This window comes from Aythya fuligula, chromosome 3 (assembly GCF_009819795.1).
Source record: "Aythya fuligula isolate bAytFul2 chromosome 3, bAytFul2.pri, whole genome shotgun sequence".
Classification (NCBI taxonomy): domain Eukaryota; kingdom Metazoa; phylum Chordata; class Aves; order Anseriformes; family Anatidae; genus Aythya; species Aythya fuligula.
The window spans coordinates 27,497,513-27,519,495 of record NC_045561.1 but is presented as its reverse complement, the minus strand read 5'-3'; the positions used below and the strand labels follow the sequence as shown (position 1 = coordinate 27,519,495).

The 21,983-nt window shown below is 37.8% G+C and overlaps 1 protein-coding gene across 7 annotated transcripts in view; it reads left to right on the top strand.

The window, feature by feature from the left end:
- PLD5 (phospholipase D family member 5) overlaps positions 1-21,983 on the top strand; it is a 207,920-nt gene that overhangs the window by 94,219 nt on the left and 91,718 nt on the right. For 3 of the 7 annotated variants that reach the window (XM_032184710.1, XM_032184709.1, XM_032184711.1), the window contains exon 2: positions 6,836-6,972. In XM_032184710.1, the coding sequence (XP_032040601.1) occupies positions 6,836-6,972 (137 nt within the window). Of the gene's footprint in view, positions 1-6,835; positions 6,980-21,983 lie in introns of those variants that run through there. The other 4 variants (XM_032184712.1, XM_032184714.1, XM_032184713.1 and 1 more) reach the window with 4 other exon arrangements.

Genomic DNA, 21,983 nt, shown 5'->3' with positions numbered 1-21,983 from the left:
ATGTTCCTTTTCACTTTAAAATAAATGTGATTAGTCTTTAGATTAAAAGTTGAAAGAGTACAATGAATATTTTTTTCCCCTTATTTATTTTTTCTCTCCACCCTTACCTTCACTATACCTTCATGACCTTTCTTTGCTCACCCCAAAGCAGCAATCAAGTACTGTTGCCATTGGTTCTAGCTTCTGGGGTTTTATATATTTTGTTTGTTGTTTTTTGTTTTCAGTTTGGTATGTCTTTTCTAGAGGTAGTGTGTCTTTGATCATATGGAGACATGCTCATCCCAAAAGAAGTCAATTACAGCTTTCTTTAGTGCAGTGATTTTTACTTGGAAAATTCTTGATGGAGTAGTAGAATTAACATTAGCAGTGGTAAGAGCAGCTACCTAGAGTCTCCAGGTTTAGAAATGTGTAAACTGATATTTGGATATAGAAATAATATTTATAGTGTTTTTTTTTACTAATGAATTATTAATAGTATTCTGATTTGGTTGTTCGGGCCAGGTTGCAAGTATTCAGCATTTTTTTTTTCTTTGCAGGAGAGACTGGATTTCACTAGATTGTTTTTAGGGCATATGTTGGCCTTTTTTTACCTTTCTCAAACTACAATACTGTCTTACATTATGCTAAAGACTGAGTCAATATATCATGGTCAGACATCAGGGCCTGATTTAAGGAAAGTGGCATGTGAACACTTAAATGCCTTAGTCCTCTCTTATGCCAATTCTTGTCAACAAAATACAGTAGAGATTAGCTGGTCATGTGCTGGAAACCTCTTTTTTTTTTTTTTTTTTTTTCCTACAGAGCTCATATTGTGACTGTTAATAGCTTCCTGTAATATAGCACTTTGTGTGGAGGAGGTTCAGATAAGTAGTATGTAAAGCCTTGGATGTCTTCCAAGGTAGTTTATAGTTTTTTCTATTTATAGTAATGTGTCCGTCATTGTGTTACATGCCTGACCTGCTGGATCAAACGTTTGTTCAGAGAGCAGTGGAACCAAAACAGCTGCTTCGCTGTGGGTGTGCACTCAAGGCCCTGCACCTTGCCACAGAGTGCTGTGGCAGCAACTCTTCCCATCCCTGGCTGCGTGGTGCTGAGTGGTGTACGTGCTGAAAGGCAAAGCTTTGGACCACCTTTTCCTCGGGAGTTGCACTGTTGGGTCTCTCAGCTAAGTCTACCTAGATGCTGGATTTCATAAAACATCTGAGATAATTACATTACTATAGATCTTTCTTTCAAGTACAGATCCAAAAGAAACTGGGCAGACAGTATGACTTTGTATGCCTCGTTTGGTTGGAAAACACTGAAATTAAAGAACATTGTTCAGTGAATTAGTTTTTCTTTCTTTGGCGACTATATGAGTAAATGGTTATTGTTGATTTTTCTCTTAATTCTCTCTGTGCACTATTGAAAGGTGAACAAAACATGCACACTTGAAGTAGAGGTAGGGATTATTGTTGCCTTGTATGCACTACAAACACTACAGCAGGATGTAGAAATATAAGTCAATAGTACAGTGTGACATGATTGATTCATGTCCACATTGTAGTATGCTATAACTAGTTTAATTTTTCTATGAAAAAATAATATATAAACACAGAAAATAAAACCTACTGCTCAGGCCAGTGAAACATCTAGTCCTGGCACGGTGTGTTTAACAGGGGCAATAGCATGCCACCCAACTTCTGTATTGGAAAGGCACATCCTTGTCTGTTTCCTCTAGCAGCTGCTCAGGACATGTTGTCAAAGGCATTATGTAATCCCTTTTTAAACCTGCCACTGCTATTTGCTTTCACAGCCTCCTGTGACAACAAATTCCATATGCTCAATATCCACTGTATAAAAAAGTACTTGATCTGTTTGAAACTTAACTTCTACTAGCTTCAATAAACATCCCTATTTCTGGTAGTGTGCTACTTGGTGAATAGTAATTTTGCCTTCACTTTATCTGGTGCTCTGATGATTTTTTTTCCTCTCCAAACTACAGAGTCCTATTTTTTATTTCTTTTTTTGGTCTCTCTTCTTAAACCAAGTGTTTCAGCCTCTTAATCATTTTTATTGTCCTTTTTTCCTAATGGTTTCTGAGTTCCTGTATCTGTGTGACTGCTTGCTCATACCTGCTGGTAGATTTTCTTTTCTTCCTTAATAGAATTTTAACCTGTTTTTCTCAACATATTCTCTGAATTATCAAGAATATTTTGAAATTTTAATCTAGTCTTCCAGCATGCTTTCAATATATTCTGTTTTTTTGATTGAAAACTTAATCAGCACATTTCCTTTCTATTCCATAATTTCGATTATTGATAAAAGCATGAATATATACATGCAGCACAATCATCTGAGTCACTTCTAAAATGTCTTCAATTTTTTTTTTTTCAATGAGGGTGATATTCCATCCAGTTTTTTCTCTTTCCTATAATAATCTGGATTAAGTTTGTAGAGTTTGCAAGAAAGTTTTTATTAAAGGTCAACGTATATGTTATTTTCAGCTTCTTCAGCAGGATAACAAGGTTTATGAGTAGGAAAGATGGAAATCAAAAATGATTAATGTGACTTTTTCTTGACAAAATTTCTTATCTTCTGGGTGTTTACATGTAATGGCTTCATTATGTATATGTTACAGAGATATCTGCTGTCTGTGAAGAAAGTTAAAGCTATGAGCCATTGAAATGTTCTTAACAGCCTTTGAGCAATGGGAATGCAGTGAAGATGGAGGGTGTTTTCTTGCTCTCATTGTAAATTCTGCTTGGATAGCCCTGGATCTGATGCAACCTTAACTGACACAGGCTATCATTTTTCTTAATAAAAATAAACAGATAGAGTCCTTCTCAGAAGAAAATCTTCTCCGAGTAGTGCTGTACCGCATAGTCATTGTGTGCAGGTTTTGCTCTTTTTCTTGCTCTCTACCTGGGGATATAACAGCATGAAAAATACCATGCTTTCATTTAGTAAATGCAGTATTTGACCAGATTTTATTTTTTTAAACAATGGTTTTGTTTAAGGTGGATGAGGTAGGTGAAAGAAATGCACTTTGCTCATGAAGTGGAAAATAGCAGCTTTTTTTGACAGTCCTCATTTCCGCAGGGTTTATTTCTCATTCTTTCTAAGCTTTGAAGAAATCTGTCTGTCATGTAATAAAATCTTAGGGCTCATGCTGGAAAGAAGTCTGCACTTCTTGAGAGTGAAACTCTCAGCCATCCTTGTCCTCTGATGCTCTGTGCCCAGGTTTCATAGCACCTCCAGCAACCTTCAAATGTATACAAGGTCACAGCAGGAAAGAATGAAATACTGTCTCTCTTTTCAGCACATATGGGAAGGAAAAAGATTATATGGCAGCAGGAGAGAATTAGGTAGGCATCAGTAAGGTACCAACGCATGGGGCAGGTTACCTGAAGAGAATGGAGGATCTCTTTCAACTGGAAATTTTTTAGAACAAACATGTTTTAGAAGCAGTATTTGTCTAAATTAATTGTGTATGTGGAGAGATGGACTACATAAGCTTTAGAGGTCTTTCGATTGTATTCCGTAACTAAGTGCTGAAGACCGAAAGCTTGAACACAGGGTTTTTAGGCAAGTACTGAAAGCAGCAAGAGGATAGGTCTGATAAGCTCAGATCCCCGTTGCCAAGGGGCCGCACAACACCATAGCATCAAGCAAACGGTTTGCCCAAGCTCATCCATGCAAGAGCCTGAAGGAGCAAATCTAACAAATTCCTTATAGCCTCTCTGCAGCGTGAGCTCTTCTGTGTTGAATTAATTTATTTCAAGAAGCCTGCTACTACTCACATGTGCCTGTGAGCACATGCACACAGTGGAATAGAACAACGGCATGGGCTGTTCTGATCTATTATAACTGGAAAAAGCCTATTATAAAATTGTCTGCAGTGTTGGTGGCAGTGCATGATAATTAAGATTTATTACCATTGTCAAAAGAAAGGCTCTGGAGACTTACTTGTTGTCAGTAGCTATTTTAGTTTATTTGTTTTCTAATATAAACATTAATTTGAAGATAAACAATATTCAAATATTCATTCCTAATGTAACATATAGATTTAAAAGCTGGCAAAAATCACCACTCAGCAAGAGTAATTTCAAGATGAACTGTAAAAACATTCAAAATCCTCTTTACTATTTGTATGGTTTTTTTTGTTTTTTTTTTTTTTTTTTTGTTTGTTTGTTTGTTTTGTTTTTGTTTTTTTTTTTTAAATGATCTTTACCTGGCCTTTCAGGTCTGTGACAAAAATGTGGGATTAGGAGAATAGTAAACTTGGAAACTTTGCTTATTTATTTATTTAATATTTTGTGCTATCCTTAGTTCAAAGAAAAAATATTGTTACAGTTTAATAAGGTTCCTTTATAGCATGTGTGGATTTAAAAGGTCCCCTACACTACTTGTGAACATGCTGTTAAGCTGGTACTTAAGAAAAAGTAAAATAACTCATCTAATATGACTGACAAAGAGGAATGCTTTGATACAGATCACCTGTGTAAATAAGAGCAGTAAATTAGATGTATGTAATTCTGTCTTTATTTTAGTGCTGGTAGAGTAGCAGTGGTCTTATTAGTGGTGCTAATGGTACGCTGCTCTAATAAGAAGCAGTCAAACTGGAGAGCTTGGCAAGCTGTGCATGCTCAGAACTGAAAGAATAGGAATTTAAACTTTACACAAACTTAGACTACAACACTGAAGTCTAGAAGCCTTGACTATATTCCCTGAATTTATGTGGAATGGGATTCAAAGCTAGATTTCCAACCTAAATGATTCTATGATTATTTTGGCCTCCCCTTTCCATGTTCCTGGAAGAAAAACACCTGGATATTGCTACCATAAAATGTCCTGGTAGTGAAGACACTTCAGGCATCGGTTTCAATTGCCCTTATTCTTCTTCCTCTTGTGATACTGTATCATTTTGGATCTGCTGTAGTTTTTTGGCCTTTTAGGTTTAAGGTGCTCACAAAGGTTTTCAGGGACGTTTTAGGGTGATATAAGGTACTGCAGGCTCCCTTCAGTGAAACATCTCTTGGTGCCTCAGCCTGGCTGGTCCAGCCTTGAAGGCTCACATGCTCCCTCCTGGCCCTGAGGCCCCTGGGGTGCTCAGTTGTGCTGCTGCTTGCATGGAGACACAGCAAGAGGATGGGAGGCAATACCTGAAGCAGTGCCACACAGTCATTTGTATGGTGCTAGGATTTGTACAGAGCTAGGATGCCCGTTGCTGCAGTTTAGCCAAATTTTGATCACAGTATTGGGCTCAAGACTGTTTCCAGTGAGTAGGATGACTGTAGTCATCCTGTTATAGAGTGAACCGAGCGCTAGTGGCGTGAGCTGTGCTGGCTCACGGCCTCTGTCCTTAGGGAGAGAGAACAAGTCCTGGCTCTGTTTGGCTTGCTGGTATGGGAGTAGCCTTGAAATCTTGCTGCCATGGAAATAAAGACAGTGCTTGGAAGAAGCTGCATTGGTTTCTGCAAATACCCTTAGAGAACTGTAGCAAATTGCATGAGGGAGGTGGTCTTAGTGAGAGGATGATGTCCTACTGGACATGTGACTGCAGCTTTGGTTTTGGGCACCCAAATGCAGTCATTTCTAATTTTTATTCTTATGTTACCGTGACTATACCTAGCAGCAAAAAGGGGGAAAAAAAAAAAAAAAGAAAAAAAAAATTCCAAACTGTATTTGTTTATTTGTTTCAGGAGTAGATTTTGCAAATGCTTGAAAATTTTCTTATGCTACGTTCTCATAAGTTGGCCTTTTCTTTATGCAGACATGGAAAAGTTCTTGCTAGTCTGAAGTATATTACCTCTTAAAATAAGTGTCAAAAGCAATGTAAATACTATAAAGTTGTTTTCAAGGCACAAGCATTAGGTTGATTGCTTTCTTATGCATTTTCCCTCTTTCCCATTCTTTATAAAACCTTTTTGAATGTGAAATTTCATTTACAGGGCAATAATGAAAATTAAGAAAATAACTATGGTAACAAGTTAGATTTTTGCACAAAAACACATTCAATAAATTTTTTTCTTAAATAGAAAAACACACTATATTTAAACAGTAGGTTTCGGAATAAAAATAGTCTTTATTCGTGCAGCTATGTAAATGGCATGTCAGGAGATTCTGGAGAAGGTTTCACATTTATCTAGGGCTGTAAACACTTGTATCCCATTTAATGCTGCAGGATTTCATATTGAAGGGTAAGGACATGCTATGCTGTGTTTAATTTCCTCTCAAACGCCGAGAGCATTGCCTGTTGTATTGACCAGCGGTCTCCCACTGTTTCCTTGAATCCCATCTAACATCTGTGAATTTGTTTTCCTTCTATTATAAGTGCTGTGGGGCAAGGACTGGCCAGTGTCTCAATTGCTGTGAGGATTATAACAATGCCAGTTACTTTGTGTAGCAATAAAAAGGACTTTGTCCTTCAGTCTTCTTGCAATTACGTGTTTTATTCCAGCCAAACGCAACAAAACTCTCAAGGCTTTTGATTGCAATGCTGAAGTGTGTATTGTATCTGTGATGTTCAATCAGAAAATATGCAGTTAATGTGAGAAACATTATTTTAATGTATACTGCTTTCGTTGTGGTACAAACAGAAGACAGTTTAAATTATGAATATTATTTATGACATGAATTATTTAGCAGTGTCTGAGAAATATAAAATACATCAAGGTGATATGTTGAGGAAGGTTTTGAGGCTGTTTTCATCTCGAGGTGTGTTTCATGTTGACAGCTATGGCAGTAAGATCTTCAAAGAAGTTTAGATCTTATTTAAAATTTGTAGAGTCTCAGGTCATTGACTGGAATGTGCTCACCCCATTAAAACTTTTTTAATCTTAATCTCTTTCAGTCCCAGCAAAGATGCATTGTGATCTTTGCACTGGTATGCTGCTTTGCAATTCTGGTTGCACTGATATTTTCGGCAGTGGATATTATGGGAGAAGATGAGGATGGACTCTCAGAAAAGAACTGTCAAAATAACTGTCGGTAAGAGGTAACAAACAAAACTTCTCTTTTGGGGTGGATAAGAATATATATGTGCTATACAATGATGCATAATAACTACCATAATCCTGTGGTGTAATTGGTAAGAGTAGGAAACAGGAAAAGATGGTTTCTTGTTTTGGAGGTTTATTTGACAAAATAAAGCACACACCTTTTGAAATTGTTTTTGGTGCTGTGTTTTGAGCAAGGCCCTTGTGCTAGTTCAATTTTTTGTAAGCATGGGTCGAAGTCCATTACGTTTCAGTAAACGAGGACTGAAGTGGCTCATGCTGCTCCCAGTTCCACCATATCTTTCTTTCACAGGGAAGGTCACTGATCACCTTCGACCTAAGGCTGCCCCTTTTGTATAGCCTATTCCTGCTCGTTGCACTCCCTTTACATGCACAGTGTCTTGGCTGGGAGCTGTGAGGAATTAGTGATACAGACAGAAAGAATGGAGTATTGATTGTATTAGATTAAGGTTTGCCTCAGACACCTGCCATGGTTTTGCATCTCTTTCAACCTTAAATTGAAGTAGGTGATTATTTTTTTCAGGCTTTTCATTTCCAGCCTGTGAATTTCATTCTACCTCTCCTCACTGGCAGGCTCCTCCACAAATCTGTTTGTCAGTGATGTCCAGTGCTTTTTCTACATCGTATTGTCCAAGGCCCTGTTCTGTTCTCTGGCAAGGCTGGTTTAAAGAAAAAGACAACAAAAACAACAACAAATATTTGTGGACTTTGTTTACAGTTGTATTCTGCTTTTCTTCGAGGATTTAACTTGCATGTAGAGCACCCTCAGTGATTCAGTTTGTGGGAGAACAGTTACCCTTAAGTAATTTCTCCATTCTCATGGGGTCACAGAACTGCCTGGGTGGGGAGGGGTCTCTGGGGCTCTCCCAGTCCGCCCCAGCTGATGGCAGGCTCGGCTATAGATGGCTGTTCAGGGTTGTGCCCAGCTGGGCTTAGTGTAGCTCCAAGGGTGGGCTCTGCGGCCACCCTGGGCAACCTGGTCCAATGGCTGTGGCTGACCGCTCCACAGGATGCGTTCAGAATCTACCCAGCTACCAGTGGCCTATGGTGAGTTGGAGAAATTGATATTTGTTTTTTAGTATAAGCTAATGAAATGTTAATGTCTTTTAGAGCCTTCTCTTCTTGTTTCTGCAAGTTGTTCATTTTGTGTGCAGCCTCTTTGGGGACAGTATCTTAATATCTTTCTATGGTGCAACTGTTACTGCACAGTCAGTAGCACTTCACAGTCCAGTAACAAAGCAAAGAAAGTTTCTTCAAATTTGCTTTCCTGAATATTCTTTCAAATATTACATACCTGTATCCTGCAGGCAGCTGTGTCCTGAAACCCATTCTGTTGACACCATGCTTCCAGGACTTCATTTTTCCAGCATTTTTTTTTTTTTTTTTTTGTAAAATTACTTGGCCCGAATCTGTTCATTTTCAGGTATGCCCATGGTTCTGGACAGCCTTCTAAGATCTTGTCTGAATTTTCTAGAGTTCAGTTAGCTTTCATTTCCCCATCAGGGTCTTAGGTACTCTTTACTGTGAGTTGTTGCCTTCCAAAATTTTTAAAGATACTGTATGTGTCACCTCTACACCCACTTCTCTATGTGTGAATCTTTGACAGAACTAGGTCAGATGAGGAGAAAGTCTTTCTGCTCATTTGCTTCAATTTGCACATGACTTTAGTTGTGGACTGTGCTTGCTTCTTAGTTTTTTAAACTAAAGGTTCCACGTTTTGTCCCTAGGCCTAGCCAAGGAAGAATTTATTCTTCACTTTGTATTTTTCAAATGAAAAAAAAATAAATCAAGAGTGGGAGTGACGTTCAGTGCTATTGTGAACTGGCATATGATTGTTTCCATGTCTAAGAGGTTGACTGCTTTTGTCTCTTGGTTTGCAATACACCAGTCTGTCTTTCCAAAGAACACTCATCTCTGCTCAGTTCTTTGTTGGTTGGCGTGTGTCATTCTTGTTTCTCTTGGACTGCGTAAGAGGAGCCTGGGCGTAAATCCGGCACGCTGTTGTTAACCATTAGAGTCGATGAAACTGTTCTGCATTTACAGTGATAAAAGTGATCTCAGAACCCAGCTCTATTTTAAGATGCCTTTCACAGAGTGATTCAAGTGCGTGATCTAGCTACTAATACTTGAACCAGAAGGCACATCAATGCTGTGTCTATAAACTGCCTAAACCATTTCTAATAACAGCTATTGCAGTATCCAAGTGCTGGCAGCTGCTACCTACTAACATTGAATCCTTCTTTACGTGATGAAAATGGGCTCCTTTTCGTGTTAAATATATTGCAGACTTAACTGAAGTGCTGTAAGATCAATTGCTGTGTGGCATATATTTAGTACTCGGGGTAAGCACTTTTAATAAGTAAGACAAGAATTATTGAATTCTTACATTTCTGCTGTGTGAGTACTTTCACTGAAATTCAGGAACAGGTGCTTACATTTGCAGGATGTGCTGAGAAAGGATGGCGATAGAATGTCATTTTTTCAGATGAAATTATTATCAAGTACAAGTTTATGTATATGATCCTTTTTTTTTTTTTTGTGAAGAAGCTTGATGGGAAAGAATGCTATTGATTTGACAAGAATTTGTATGATGGTTTGTTAAAGGCTTTCATCTTCTGAAAATCAACTTCATTTCTGTGTTTTGATTCTAAAGGAAAATATAGCTAAAATAGAACTGTGGTCTAGAATAGTTCTTCAGCTAGAAATTTTTGGAGCTTTTGCCAAAAAAAAAAGTGAGAATTGAGAACTGGGGGGAGGGGGGGGGAGTAAAAGGAAGACATTTTTAGAAGTCCAGATCTTTTTCTAGCCTGAGAGAGAAATCAGTGAATTATGCTGTAAGCAGTATTTTCACATAAAGCCTCTACATCTTCTTTATGTTGTTGTGATTGCATTGTTCAGAAATACAAATACAACCTTCCGGATTGGCTTGCTGTAATTCAACATGAGACTCCTTTTTTATTAATCCTTAAACTTGGACTACATTAGGAATACTTAGAAGATATGTTGTCAAAAAGACCTTCCCCTTTACTGATGTACTTATTTTTCTTGGGAATTTTATAACAAAAACTTCTCAGGGAAGTGGAGGAGCAGGCTTTTTTGCATGTCTTCGCCATCGCTGAAAGGATTGTTACTGCCCATCTAAAGGGACACAAAGGAAATAGCAATTTGAAGAAATGAAACTAAGTTTGAAACCAGAACTATTAATTATAATTTGTAATCTTTGAGCTTTTGCTGAAAATCTCAGCCTGTGATTGAGAACTAAAAAACATTTTACCTTACAGACTATTTTTGACTGTCACAATGTGAAGTCAGATTGCTGGAAGCTACAAAACCATTTTGCATTTTGTTTGTTACATGGGCAGACAAATTCAATATTCGGTAATATTGAGTAGATTCAGTATTTAACTAAGAAATGACTGAAACTCTTGTTGTTCATTTCATGTGTAAATACAGAATTATTTTGATTATTTTTAAAAATCTTGCTTATGATGATATAATCCAAAAAGTACAAATTTATAATTTAAAAGAAATTACAACTCTCTCCTAGTAATTGAGGGCAAATACATGTACTCATCAGAATAATCACCAAGAACCATTCTAAAAATTACTGTCTCCTACTGAAACACATGGCGCCATTCAGAAAAAGATCTGGGTGGAGGTGGGGAAAGGTCTGTAAAATTGGTCTGGCAGACAAATTCTGGCTTCAGAATTGAAAATTAGGATCTGAGTTCTGCTGACTGGAAAATTGTATTGGTTTAGATGAAATAATGCTCTGTATACTCGTTTACAGTCTCCCATATAAATTTCATACCTTGAGTTACTTATGGAGAAACTGGCTTACTGTAAGTAGTAGTATATTTTTTAATTTATTTTTATTTTTTTTCAGTTGGACCAGGTCTGTTAAGAGGCATCTTTTTGCTTCAGAGAATGCAGTACACTCTTGGCTTGTTTCCACATAATTTGATTTTAGAATGCTGGACTTAACAAAAGTACAAATGGCTTTGACCCTTTCTATTAAAAGGAATGCCAACTGATTGACACTTAGGGATTTAAAAGAATTAGTAATGACTGTGAAAAGTGGAATTTTTACAGTTTGCGCTTGGTATGGGATACAAATAGTTCTCCCGAGACATCCATAATAATGTTGTTAGGCAGCCCTGATGGATGAGGCTGGTTAAGAGCATATGCTTAGCAGTCCAGGACCTTTGCCTGTCTTGCCCTGTGTCCATTAGACAGTGCAGCTCAAAAATTAGATTATCGTAATTTGAAAATAGTACTTTTTAATGGCTGATCTCTTTTAAATAAATCTTGGCTGGCCTCTGGCATAACAACGTTAGCTGAAACTTACGTGGCTGTGTTAAAAATTGCTGGTGAACTTTAAAAATGACAATCTGGGAAACAGAAGAAATTACAGATGATAAGAGAGGGTCTCTGTTATCTGAAGTGTTTGAACTAAGGTCTTTTTGATCTATTACTGGTAACTTCAGCTGTTCAATAAGCCTCCTTTTCTGCCTGTTCCTGCTGATAGTGATGCTAGAGGTCCTACAGAGCTGGCATACACCCTTAGCTCTCCTTGTCTGGCCTGTCCGATGCCCACTGAAGCAGAGATAGCAGGTAGCTCCTAGTAGATCTTCCCTCTGGCTTGCAGTTACAGTTGGACAGTTACCATGTGTTGCTTTGAGCTTTGTTAGATATTCCTTTATTCTCAGGTTGTGAGAGAGGGCCCACGGTTTTGTAAAGCAATAAACCACAAAAATTAAAAAAAAAAATCTCTGGTATTTCTCTCAGTAGAGTTTTGCAGGACTATTAAGTGAGCATACTGCAGCACAAACTTACGTTGTTTTACCTTGGAACTGCTTTGCCCCTGGCTGATTGTGGGGGAGATTTTTCCTGCGCTGCGTGGGTTCTGAACATAGCAAGGTTTATATTGACTGATTTCTATTTAATAAACAAACTATGACAGGCATAATAATTAAATGTCTAAACAGAACAAGATGCTCAGATTTTGAAAATAAGCCTGTTAAAGAGCAACTGAAGATTTCTATTTACAAAACACTTAGGCACTTGGCATAAAACTGCCTTCTGTCAACATGATGACTGTTGTCCTCCTGTTTTGGGGGTGATAGAGAGAGTGAGCTATAAAACTACTTAATTTTTTAAATGTTCCATATTTTCAGTCATTTTTATTTTTGCATCAGAATAAGGAACACCCTTACTGTTGAAGTTTCTATGTCTGGATGCTGCAAAGAGCTGGTGGACCACCTACCACTTGCAAGGACATTCAACTCATTGGGCCAGGGAGGGAAGTCAGTAATTCAAAAGATTTGCACCTGTGGAAGCTCTACCTTTCCTACCTTTTTTTTTTTTTTTTTTTTTTTTTTCATTTTTTAAAAACGTATTCCAATGGAAAAGATGCTCTGTTAATGATTCTTCAGTGTCAGTGAATAAGATTCTCTTTCGTCTGTTCCTGCCCTAATACCTAAAAAGGGTTGATTTTGTTTTGCATTTACTTTCAGCTATAAAGAATGCTTTCACAAATTAAAAAAAAAAAAAAAAGTGCCAAAACTCATCAGTATGTTCTGTGTAGATATTATTCTACTACAGTACTGACAGAAGGTAGTTCACCATTAATTATGTTGTATGGATGGGTTTGGGTTTCAACGCATTTTGTCCAAATTCACAAGCCATTATTTTTCACCCACTCTTTGTTCAATTAAATCCAACAGTGTCCTTTGGAGTTTGATAGATTGTGTTAGAGGCTCCTTAAGGCAGCTTTTTCTGTTATGCTAAGCGTTGTTTAGGGTGTAATACAGAAATTGATGTCTTTTCGTATTCTTGTGATTTATACATTTAAGTATATGTTTCTTGGTTCATGACTCAAGATTTGTGAACTTGCCTCAGAGAAAATGTTCCACCCATAGCAGAAATCACGTTATTTCATGGATCCTTAGTATTGTGGATGGGATAAAGGGACAATTCTGCATACCAGAGTGGCCTTTTCTTCTTTTTAGTCTGCTGGCAATTCTCTATTATCAAAGCTGCTTTTTTTTTTTTTCCTTTGTTTTACATTTTTTTTTTTCCTTCTTAACTTAATATGTGCAGAAAACTCAAATTATTTCTTCCCAACAGGACTCATAAAATTTCCATGGTTATTTTCTTTACCGGATTTTAAGCCTGTTCTAAGAAGAGTTATTAAATCTAAAATTATTGGTCATTCTTCTGATCTTGAAGACTGATTTGCCACATATCAGAGGCTTTTATTCTCCCTGTTGAGAATAGCTATCCAACTTAATAAAGCTCCCCGGTAAATCTTTCTTCCTTTCCTCTGTGGAAAAAGGCATTAAAAGTGGCTAAAATTCCCAGTAGGATCTGTCTGAATTGATGCTCTATTGCAGGGAGACTTGTGTGCTCAGCCAGGGCTGGTGCTGCCTTAGATCTAGACTGAAACTTTCAGGATTTCCTTCTTGATTTTGTTTTTCCTCATGTTAATACATGGCAATATATTCTGATACCGGTCCAGAGGCACTGGTCTCTGTATGTCCATGTCTCTTTGGTAGTCCACAGCAGCAGTGTCTGTGCTTAATGCCTCAGATACAAAGTACTCTTGCTTGCTGGGCAGCTGAACCTGTTTGTATTCTGTTAAACAAACAAGTAAGAGTTTTGTTCCTTTATTCAGCTTTCTCACATCCAACCCTCCTGATCAAGATGAAAAAATGTACTGGAGATCTTGATCCATCTTATTGCCAGTACTATCTTTTCATGTTATATTTTAGATTTTTTTTTCCTTCATGTATTTACTTCCTGTCAACCTGAGCGGAAAACAGAAAAATAAAGCACAAATACCAGCCTTCATTTCTACAGGATGCAATTTCCCATATGTCATTTACTCTGTATTTAATGGCCTGCCTTTCAAAAAAAAGACTATTTGAAAATGATTGTACAGCTCAAAGTGGGTTTTCATGACTGAGAACATAATAATCTGTTAATTTTAAATCTGTTTTCTTCACATTCTGTGCATTGAAATGGTTCTTCTAAGAGCCATCAGTGATTTGCGTGCCTTCTGATATGAGGGGGAAGATTCATCATGCCTCTGAGACTAAATTTCTGATGAGCATTTAATGACACATTAGATGTTTTAGCTTTGACTTTTTACTGTTTTTCTCCTAGATCTGCTTGGGACTCTGAGAATATATTGATATCTGAGCACAGATGATATTCTGGTATCTTTTGTTAACTTGGCAGGCATATAGCTAATCGATCTTCATTGATCTTGCAACACATTTATTTTAAAAAGATTGGGAAAATAAAAGGAGGTTTTAGTATTCTTTGTTGTTATCTGTGAAAGTATTCTTTGTTGTTATCGGTGAAATACCTCCTCAAGCCAGCTGGACTTGAATCAGTCTCTAAAATAATACGTTTTAGAGCTCAACTTCTACTGGCTTTGTACTGAAGAAAAATGTAGTTTTACAAATGTGAATATATGTAAGTTCATAAAACCTTGAAGTATTGCAGTAGGAAAATGGATAAATGAAAGTACAGTATTTCTTGGTCATGCAAAGCTATAGTTGATGCAATTTTCATCATATGCAAATCTATATGGACTGAACTTATCTTTTTTTTGGTTTTGTGTGTGTGTGTGTAAAGCGTAAATACAAATACAAGTAGCAACAGACAGTAGTCAATCTTCATGCTCCCAAGGTGTCCTGGAAATTTCTATAGAATCTTGCCTTTGTAATTTGAGTGCTGGTAATGCCCTTTGGGAATGGATACTTTGAGTACTTTATTCTTTTCATCTGTGGATTTTTATTACCATTCCTACCTAGAGGATATCTGCTGAATTTGCAGTGCTGATTTCAAATAGTTGCTGACTAAAGATTTTACCTTGAATTTTCCTTCATTGTTTTGCAGAGTAGTTTTATTTGTTCTTGTTGGGCAAGAAGGGCATTAATTAAACTTAAAGGATTGTTGGATTCTGGAAATATCAACATCATATAATATCCTTTTGCTCCTCTTCTGGGAAGAGAGTTCTTACTCAGAAGGTTCTCTTTAAATTACCATTAACATCATAAAACCACATTCATTTATCAGAAAAATAACATCTTTATTCTTGACTGGTTTCTGCAGCTGAGAGCTAACACATCTATCCATTCCAAGTTGTACCAAGATAATCAAGTGTTATCTTCTTGGAAGAAACACAGGCTGGGAGAAATGAAGGCAGCAGTCATATTCACGCTTAATGATTTATGATTATTCAGACCAAATTAATGTTGCTATTTACAGTTACAAAGCATTCATAGAAGAATATCAGGGTTCTGTGGAAGGAAGTAAAAAGACAACGTTTTGTCATTAAAGAAAAAAATTAGATATCCCTATAATATTTACTTGCAATATTTAGGCCTCAAAAAGGGGTTTTATATCCTACATGGTCACAAGCTGAAGTAAAATGAAAATATCTCACCAAGTAATTCATATATATGATAGTGGCTATTTACATTATATATGTTGACCTTTTAAGAATCTCAATAAAGGTGATATGCTGGAAGGCGTTGTGCAGTTTTACAGATGGGTGCACAGTGAATGGGTATCTGCTCAAAGAAGCTGAATAGGCATAACCCAGCTGATGAAGGGCTTGTATAGAGATGCAGGGCATCCATACAGGTCTCTGACACTTAGCTGTTAAATTTTAGAGAATTTTAAAATAAAGGTAATGGTATTTACCCAGGGCTAAAATAAAGCACAAACAAGGGAAAGAGACAGATTTTTTCCAGTGGCTAAACAGCACCGAGTCAGTGCCTAATAGGTGGTTTTGGGAAATACAAGCCTCTGTTTCCTGGCTGATGGATATTCAGGGTATTCCCTGCAGTACACATACCAAAAGAGGGGGGAAAAAAAAAAAAGATGTTAACACCAAGGACAGAAGCTGGATTTCCTTATTCATGATGGGCAAGAATAGCTACTCTTATGACAGTCAGCATGGTGTGAGTTGTGTGCCCCTCACAGTCCTCATCTCTGCAAGGAAGGAGACAACCGCCTTGCCGTGGGCAGAGCTGCTCCAGGCAGCAGCTGGGCGGGTTGCCGGCACCGACTGCCAGGACACACTCACTTGGTGCCAGGGAAATGGTTGTGTATCGCTGTATTTGGGAGATTTTTATTATACAAAATCTAATAGCTTTCTAATAACTTATATAACTTACATATTAAATAATTCATAGATAGTGAACATTAGCTAACGATTAAGGTTGTATAAAGAAGCTGTTAAGAAAATAAGCTCAGCAGGAATTATTTTTGTATAAATTGTGGTTAAAGTAATACTGTGGCATTAAGCTGATATAGAGGTATTTAGAACAGAAATAAAAACAAGGCCAATGTTAAAGTGATTAAACGAGATGAAATTGGCTGGTCTTTCCTCAAAACTAGGTAGAAAGCGAAGTGTGTGTGTGGAGGGGGATAACATTTTTAGTAAGTAAAATCAGAGCTTAAAAATGTTTCTCTTTTGATGGAGCCCTTGTCCTTTCATGTCTATAGATTAAGCATCGATGTAGACAAGACAATTGTGAGAGTTTTTAAAGAACCAAATTCCGTAGATCTTCAATTACAGTGTGGTAGTGAACAAGAGAAAACAAAATGATGTGGGGTCTGTTGGATAATAGTATATATGGCATCCTAGTTAATACAGCAATGGCAGATACATTTCTTACACAGAACTCAATGGAATCAGTCGCTCTGTTTCATTTTTCAGTGGGAGCTTTATCAATCTGTACCTCATTTTACTTCAGTTCTCTTCAGAAGATCCTCAGGATCCTCGTGTTTTTGTGCTTTACCCTTCAGCATAACATCTAGCTGTCAATAACACGATAACATGAGCTACAGCTCTGCCCTTTACAGGGGCAAGGATTTACTTTTTTAAGGTGCTGACTGCTGTAACACTTTGGTGGCAGGACAAGGACAGAGGCACGGTGGCTCTGTGCCGCATGGGCAGGACGCTGGCAGGCACTGAGGGGAGAGCACCTTTCCTTTCATTAACTCCAGATCAGTGTAGTTAGACACGTTTCAAGAAGTTTGGCTGTCAACAGTGTGTATAATAAATGATGGTGTGTTAAATTGTTAATACTTGATCTACAGTTCTCATATGTTTTTGAGTCCTTGGGTGTATATTAAGGTGTTACTGCCCTGTGGCTTAGTTTTCTGCTGGCTTACATTCTAATAAGATTTTGCATTGCAGTAAAAATGCCTTATCATTGCTTTCTTTTACAGCTTTATTTCCCTTTCCATCCCTTAACAGACTTCTGTAACCTTGTTTTCCTTCTCTTTCCTTTCCTTGTCATTTAGGATTGGCTTTGTGAGTTTTGGACTGTGTTCTTGCATTTCCACTCGGCTTTTCCATCCAGGCCTTTTTGTGGTCTTCTCTCATCCCCCAGTGGCTTAACAAGTGGCAGAAGCTCCATTCCTTGGAACTTTTTCAGGCTCCCTCCTACACACATGCATATTCCCTGCTTTGATGAATTATCTTGAGTCTATATTCAGAGACAGTGTGTCTCCAGGATAAATCTGTGTTGGCCACAGTGCTGCAAATACCAAACAAATCCACAGTGTTATGTGTTAGTATAACTAAGAGAAGAATTTGGCTAATTAGTTCAGAAATGTTTTGGTGCAATTATTAAAGACTGTGTCATGAGATAGCTAACCCAGTGAATATAGTTATATGATCTCAATTTTATTACTTTTATTCAATTTGAATCAAAATACTTAAGCTGTTCTATGCAGGTTTTTTTTTTTTTTTTCTGACTGCAATTAGACTTTATTAAAGTGTACTGAAACAACACAGCCAGCTCTGCTTGGGATGCCCAGGGGATGTCTTTTGGGGGGAAGTATGTAGGGCAAGTGTTAAACCAAGAGGAGGAGGTTTGGAGAATTAGCAGAGGGGATTGTGCATGTACCCCTATTATTGGACTCCTAACTTTGTTCACCCACTGACACTGAGTGTCCAGGCACCCTAAGGAAGGGCAGCTGGTGATACTGCAACCCTGCTCTGCCAGCCTGAAGCACTCAGAGAAGCTGCATGTGCTGCCAAGCTGCTGGCATTACTGCTGTCTCCCTGCCCTGGCAGGCTCACCCACCTTGCTTGTACTTTTAGTAACATCCTTTGAAGAAGCACCTTGAAGTCAGACCTGCTGCTGCCCCTGGCTCTGAGTGGAACCCTGGGATGCCACATTTCTCTGATTTTGCTTATGCCTGCTTTCTCAAATCTACACGGTAGTTAGACAATAAAGATCTTGAAGCCTATATACTACGTGCAGTTTATGGGGATTGAAGTTGCAATTGGCTATGCTTTTGCTCATTCATGAGTTCTTTCAGAAAGCTGCTGCTTTTGTTCAGATCAAGTGAAAACCAAGGATTTTAATGGTCCTTGCTACAAAGAGCCCATAGAGCCCTTCTTCTGGCATGCTCATTGTGGGTGAAAGCTGCTGTTTGAATTTTCTGTGGAGTGTAAAGTCTGGTTAGGTCAGCTGGCTTCTTCTGCCTCAGCACTCGTAGGCACTTGTCTCCCAGCAGCCTGCCGTAAGAATCCGCTGACCATCTCGCAATTCTCCCTGCACAGCTGCAAAATCCATTAAAATGTTTTAGTGCTGACAGGCTGAAATGCTGTAAAAATGCAAATTTTCTTCTGCTGAAGGGCAAGATGCCAAGGAATGCTTTTTAAAACATTTCACTGCTGAGTAAGCGTTTAGGGGAGTTTTGATACAACTGGAATGTGGAGTTTTAAGCAATGGGAGAGCAAAGCTTATGCCATCAGTAAGATCACTAACATTTTGGCTGTTTAGTCACTTCAGGACTTTGGCATAGAGTGCTTCCTGTCTTTTTCTTTTTTTTTTTTTTTTTTTTTCCTCCAGAAAATAATGAGCTAAGGGGTGGTCTTCTGCTCTCTTAGTGCACAAAGGAAGGACTGCTTTGTAGTCCCCAAAATGGCACTATCTTCTCCTGACTAAACACTATACTTAGAAGCTCTGTAGAAAAGCACTGTAGGAAGGTCAGCTTTAATTCTGCAGATATTTTAACTGCATGTGCACTGATGATACTGTAGAGTAGTGACCAAGTGAAATTCACAGGGTTGTGCCCTTGACTGTCAGTGAAGTGTTGAGCTGGAGAGATCATTTTGTCTTTTCTTCAAAAGCAAGAAGATTTAATGAAAGTAACAATAGTTTTGGTGCAAAAGAATGGTGAATGCGTTATCCAGATTTTGAAAAAGGCTTTGACCTTTGATCTGAAATTTTAAAAATCATTTTCCTTTTATCTCTCAGATGAAATCATCAACTGTTATGCATGTATTATATTTTCAAGACTCTTTCCGAGGATGCAATTTTCTTCCCTTAATCAGGGGCTGAAACAAGGGGGGCAGTTGATTGAATTACTGTTCTACCTTTTTTAACTGTAATAGTGCATCTCCTATAACAACAATGCAATAATTTCATCCTCTGAGACCTCCTTTGCCCCATATGGGCTGTTCAGGTGGAATGTGCATGATACATTCTCTGAAGTATGCTCACCCATATTAAATTACTCAATTTCTTTTGTTGTATTTCAACTTCTCTTTCAAGTTTGTATTAGATGACACACGAGGAAAGCAGGTAGGATTAGCCCTCTGCAGTTGAATGTTTTAATGTGTCTGAGGATTGTTACTGCCATCTTTGGAATGTTTTACACAGGTATAAACACCGAGCCAAAATAATGTCTTCCTTAGATACTTTTTCATGACATTAATGAAGTGCATAGAAAGTGTTTCATGAGCATTGCTTGATTCAGCAATATCAAGAAACAAACAGTAGCTCTTCCTAGTAAAGTTTCCACGGTGATCTCAGCGGTGTAGTTTGTAAATGTGCAATCGATACATATACTTCAATCTTGTCTAATTTTAGTCTGAGCAACCAGGAAAGAGGCAAGCAAACGTATTTGAAGATTCTTAGAGCATATTCTGAGAAAAATCTGGGTCACACTCTAGTGTTCAATGCAATATATGAAAGCCCCATTAATAGGAGCAAAATCTAAAGAAGGTAGCAGTAATTGTACCTTCCCACCAGAGAATAGAGTCATAGAATAATTCAGGTAGGAAAAGACCTCTAAGATCATCTAGTCCAACCTTTAACCTAGCGCTGCCAAGTCCACCATGAAACCATGCCACTGAGCTCTACATCTACACATTTTTTTGAAGACCTCCAGGGATGGTGACTCAACTACTTCCCTGGGCAGCCTGTTCCAATGATGCACAACTGTTTAATTGAAGAAATTTTTCCCATTATCCAATCTAAATGTCCCCTGTGCAACCTCATGGCCATTTCCCTCATCCTATCACTTTATCAGAGACTGATCTCCATCTCTCTATAGCCTCCTTTAAGGCAATTGTGGACTCATTCATTCAGAAATTCTGGAAGGACATTTAACGCAGCTTCAGAGGCTCAGCAGTACTGGCACAAATGTACTGAGGAAGTATGCACAAATTATGAAAGAGTAGGTTTTCATCTTGAGATCTCAGCAATCACAGACTGCTTTCTTGTAATCCTGTGGTAGTAATCAATGGGCTATCAGCTGGATAACTTCTCACTATACCAAACTCATTGATCCTCAACCTGTATCTGACAAATCATACTTCAAGATAAAGTGGTTATCAGCAGAATCTGGCTGAAAATTAGCTAGAGATATTATGTCGTTAATGTTGTATGTTTTATCTTAGATATTGAGCTAATATGTTTGTGGAATATTTAAGTGTTATGATCAGAAATACAGTTCTCTGTTTTTTCACTTCCCCTAATTACGTTGACTTAGTATGCCGTTAGATAACTAGACCATGCGTAGAAGTTTTTGGAAAGAATTACTTGTATGTTCCTTGCTGAAAACTTAGATTTTCTAGTGCTATTTGTTTCTATTATATGTGGAAATAAACTGGAGCTGTCATGTCTAGAATCTTAACACATAAATTCTGAGTTTGTTATTTCTAGTTATAACCAAGGTGAATTTATTTGAAAAATCCACTAAAGATAACAAAAGCTTTGAATCTAGCCTGTAAACATATCCACAAACAATAAAAGGTTTGCTTTTATTTTCTTTGGGAGGTACATAGATGTGATGTTTAATCAGTAGCAAAGATCAAAGAGTAACCCCCCATTTTCTAAATCTTGCCTTTTATTTAAAACTAGCTTATTTCATATTGCAAGTCAAGAGAAGGCCTACATAATCAGTTCCTTGTTGCATCTTCTCTCTCCCTCCCCTATGTCCTTCAGCTCCAGCAATCCATCATGATGATGGTATATAACATTTTTTTTCTTCCAGGTTTCAGGTAATGAGAATTTATTGAACTCAAACTGCTATGTGGCAATGAAGAGGGGCATTTGTTTGACATTTTCAAGCTTAATGAACTCCCTGTGCCTCTCACCATCTCAGGAGGCAAGAATGCTGATTGGCCTTTTATTAATAAAGACTATAGCATGGGACTCTCTTCATTAGGAAGTTAGGAGTGCAAGATAGCTGGAGGTAAAGTGAAAAACAACTGAGCCTTAGTTATTGCTTCTTAATCCCCAGGAAATATTATGTTTCTGTGCTGTAATCTTTGTTCAAATTCAGAAGCAGTCGCAGAATTTTGAGATACGTTTCCTGTGACTATCTTTCCTTATTGAGGGCATGTTATAAATGTTGTCCCATTGTTCATTACCGATGTTTTAGAAAGCTAATGCATGCTAGAAGATCGTCACATTACACGCACTGCGGTGAGCATAGATTTGCATGGAATGCCTGATTGCATGAGGTGTAGCAGAAATGAAAATTGCCCATCTCTGCAGCAGAATGAGGAAAAGATAAATGATCTTTACTTATTTTGTCTGGAACATGTTTTTTCATTTTTTTTAAATCCTTGAAGGCTGTTTTCTCTTGCTTATGCAGCTGCAAGTTGCAGCTGCATCTGCTTTAAAGGCAGGACACTGCCCACCCCACTCT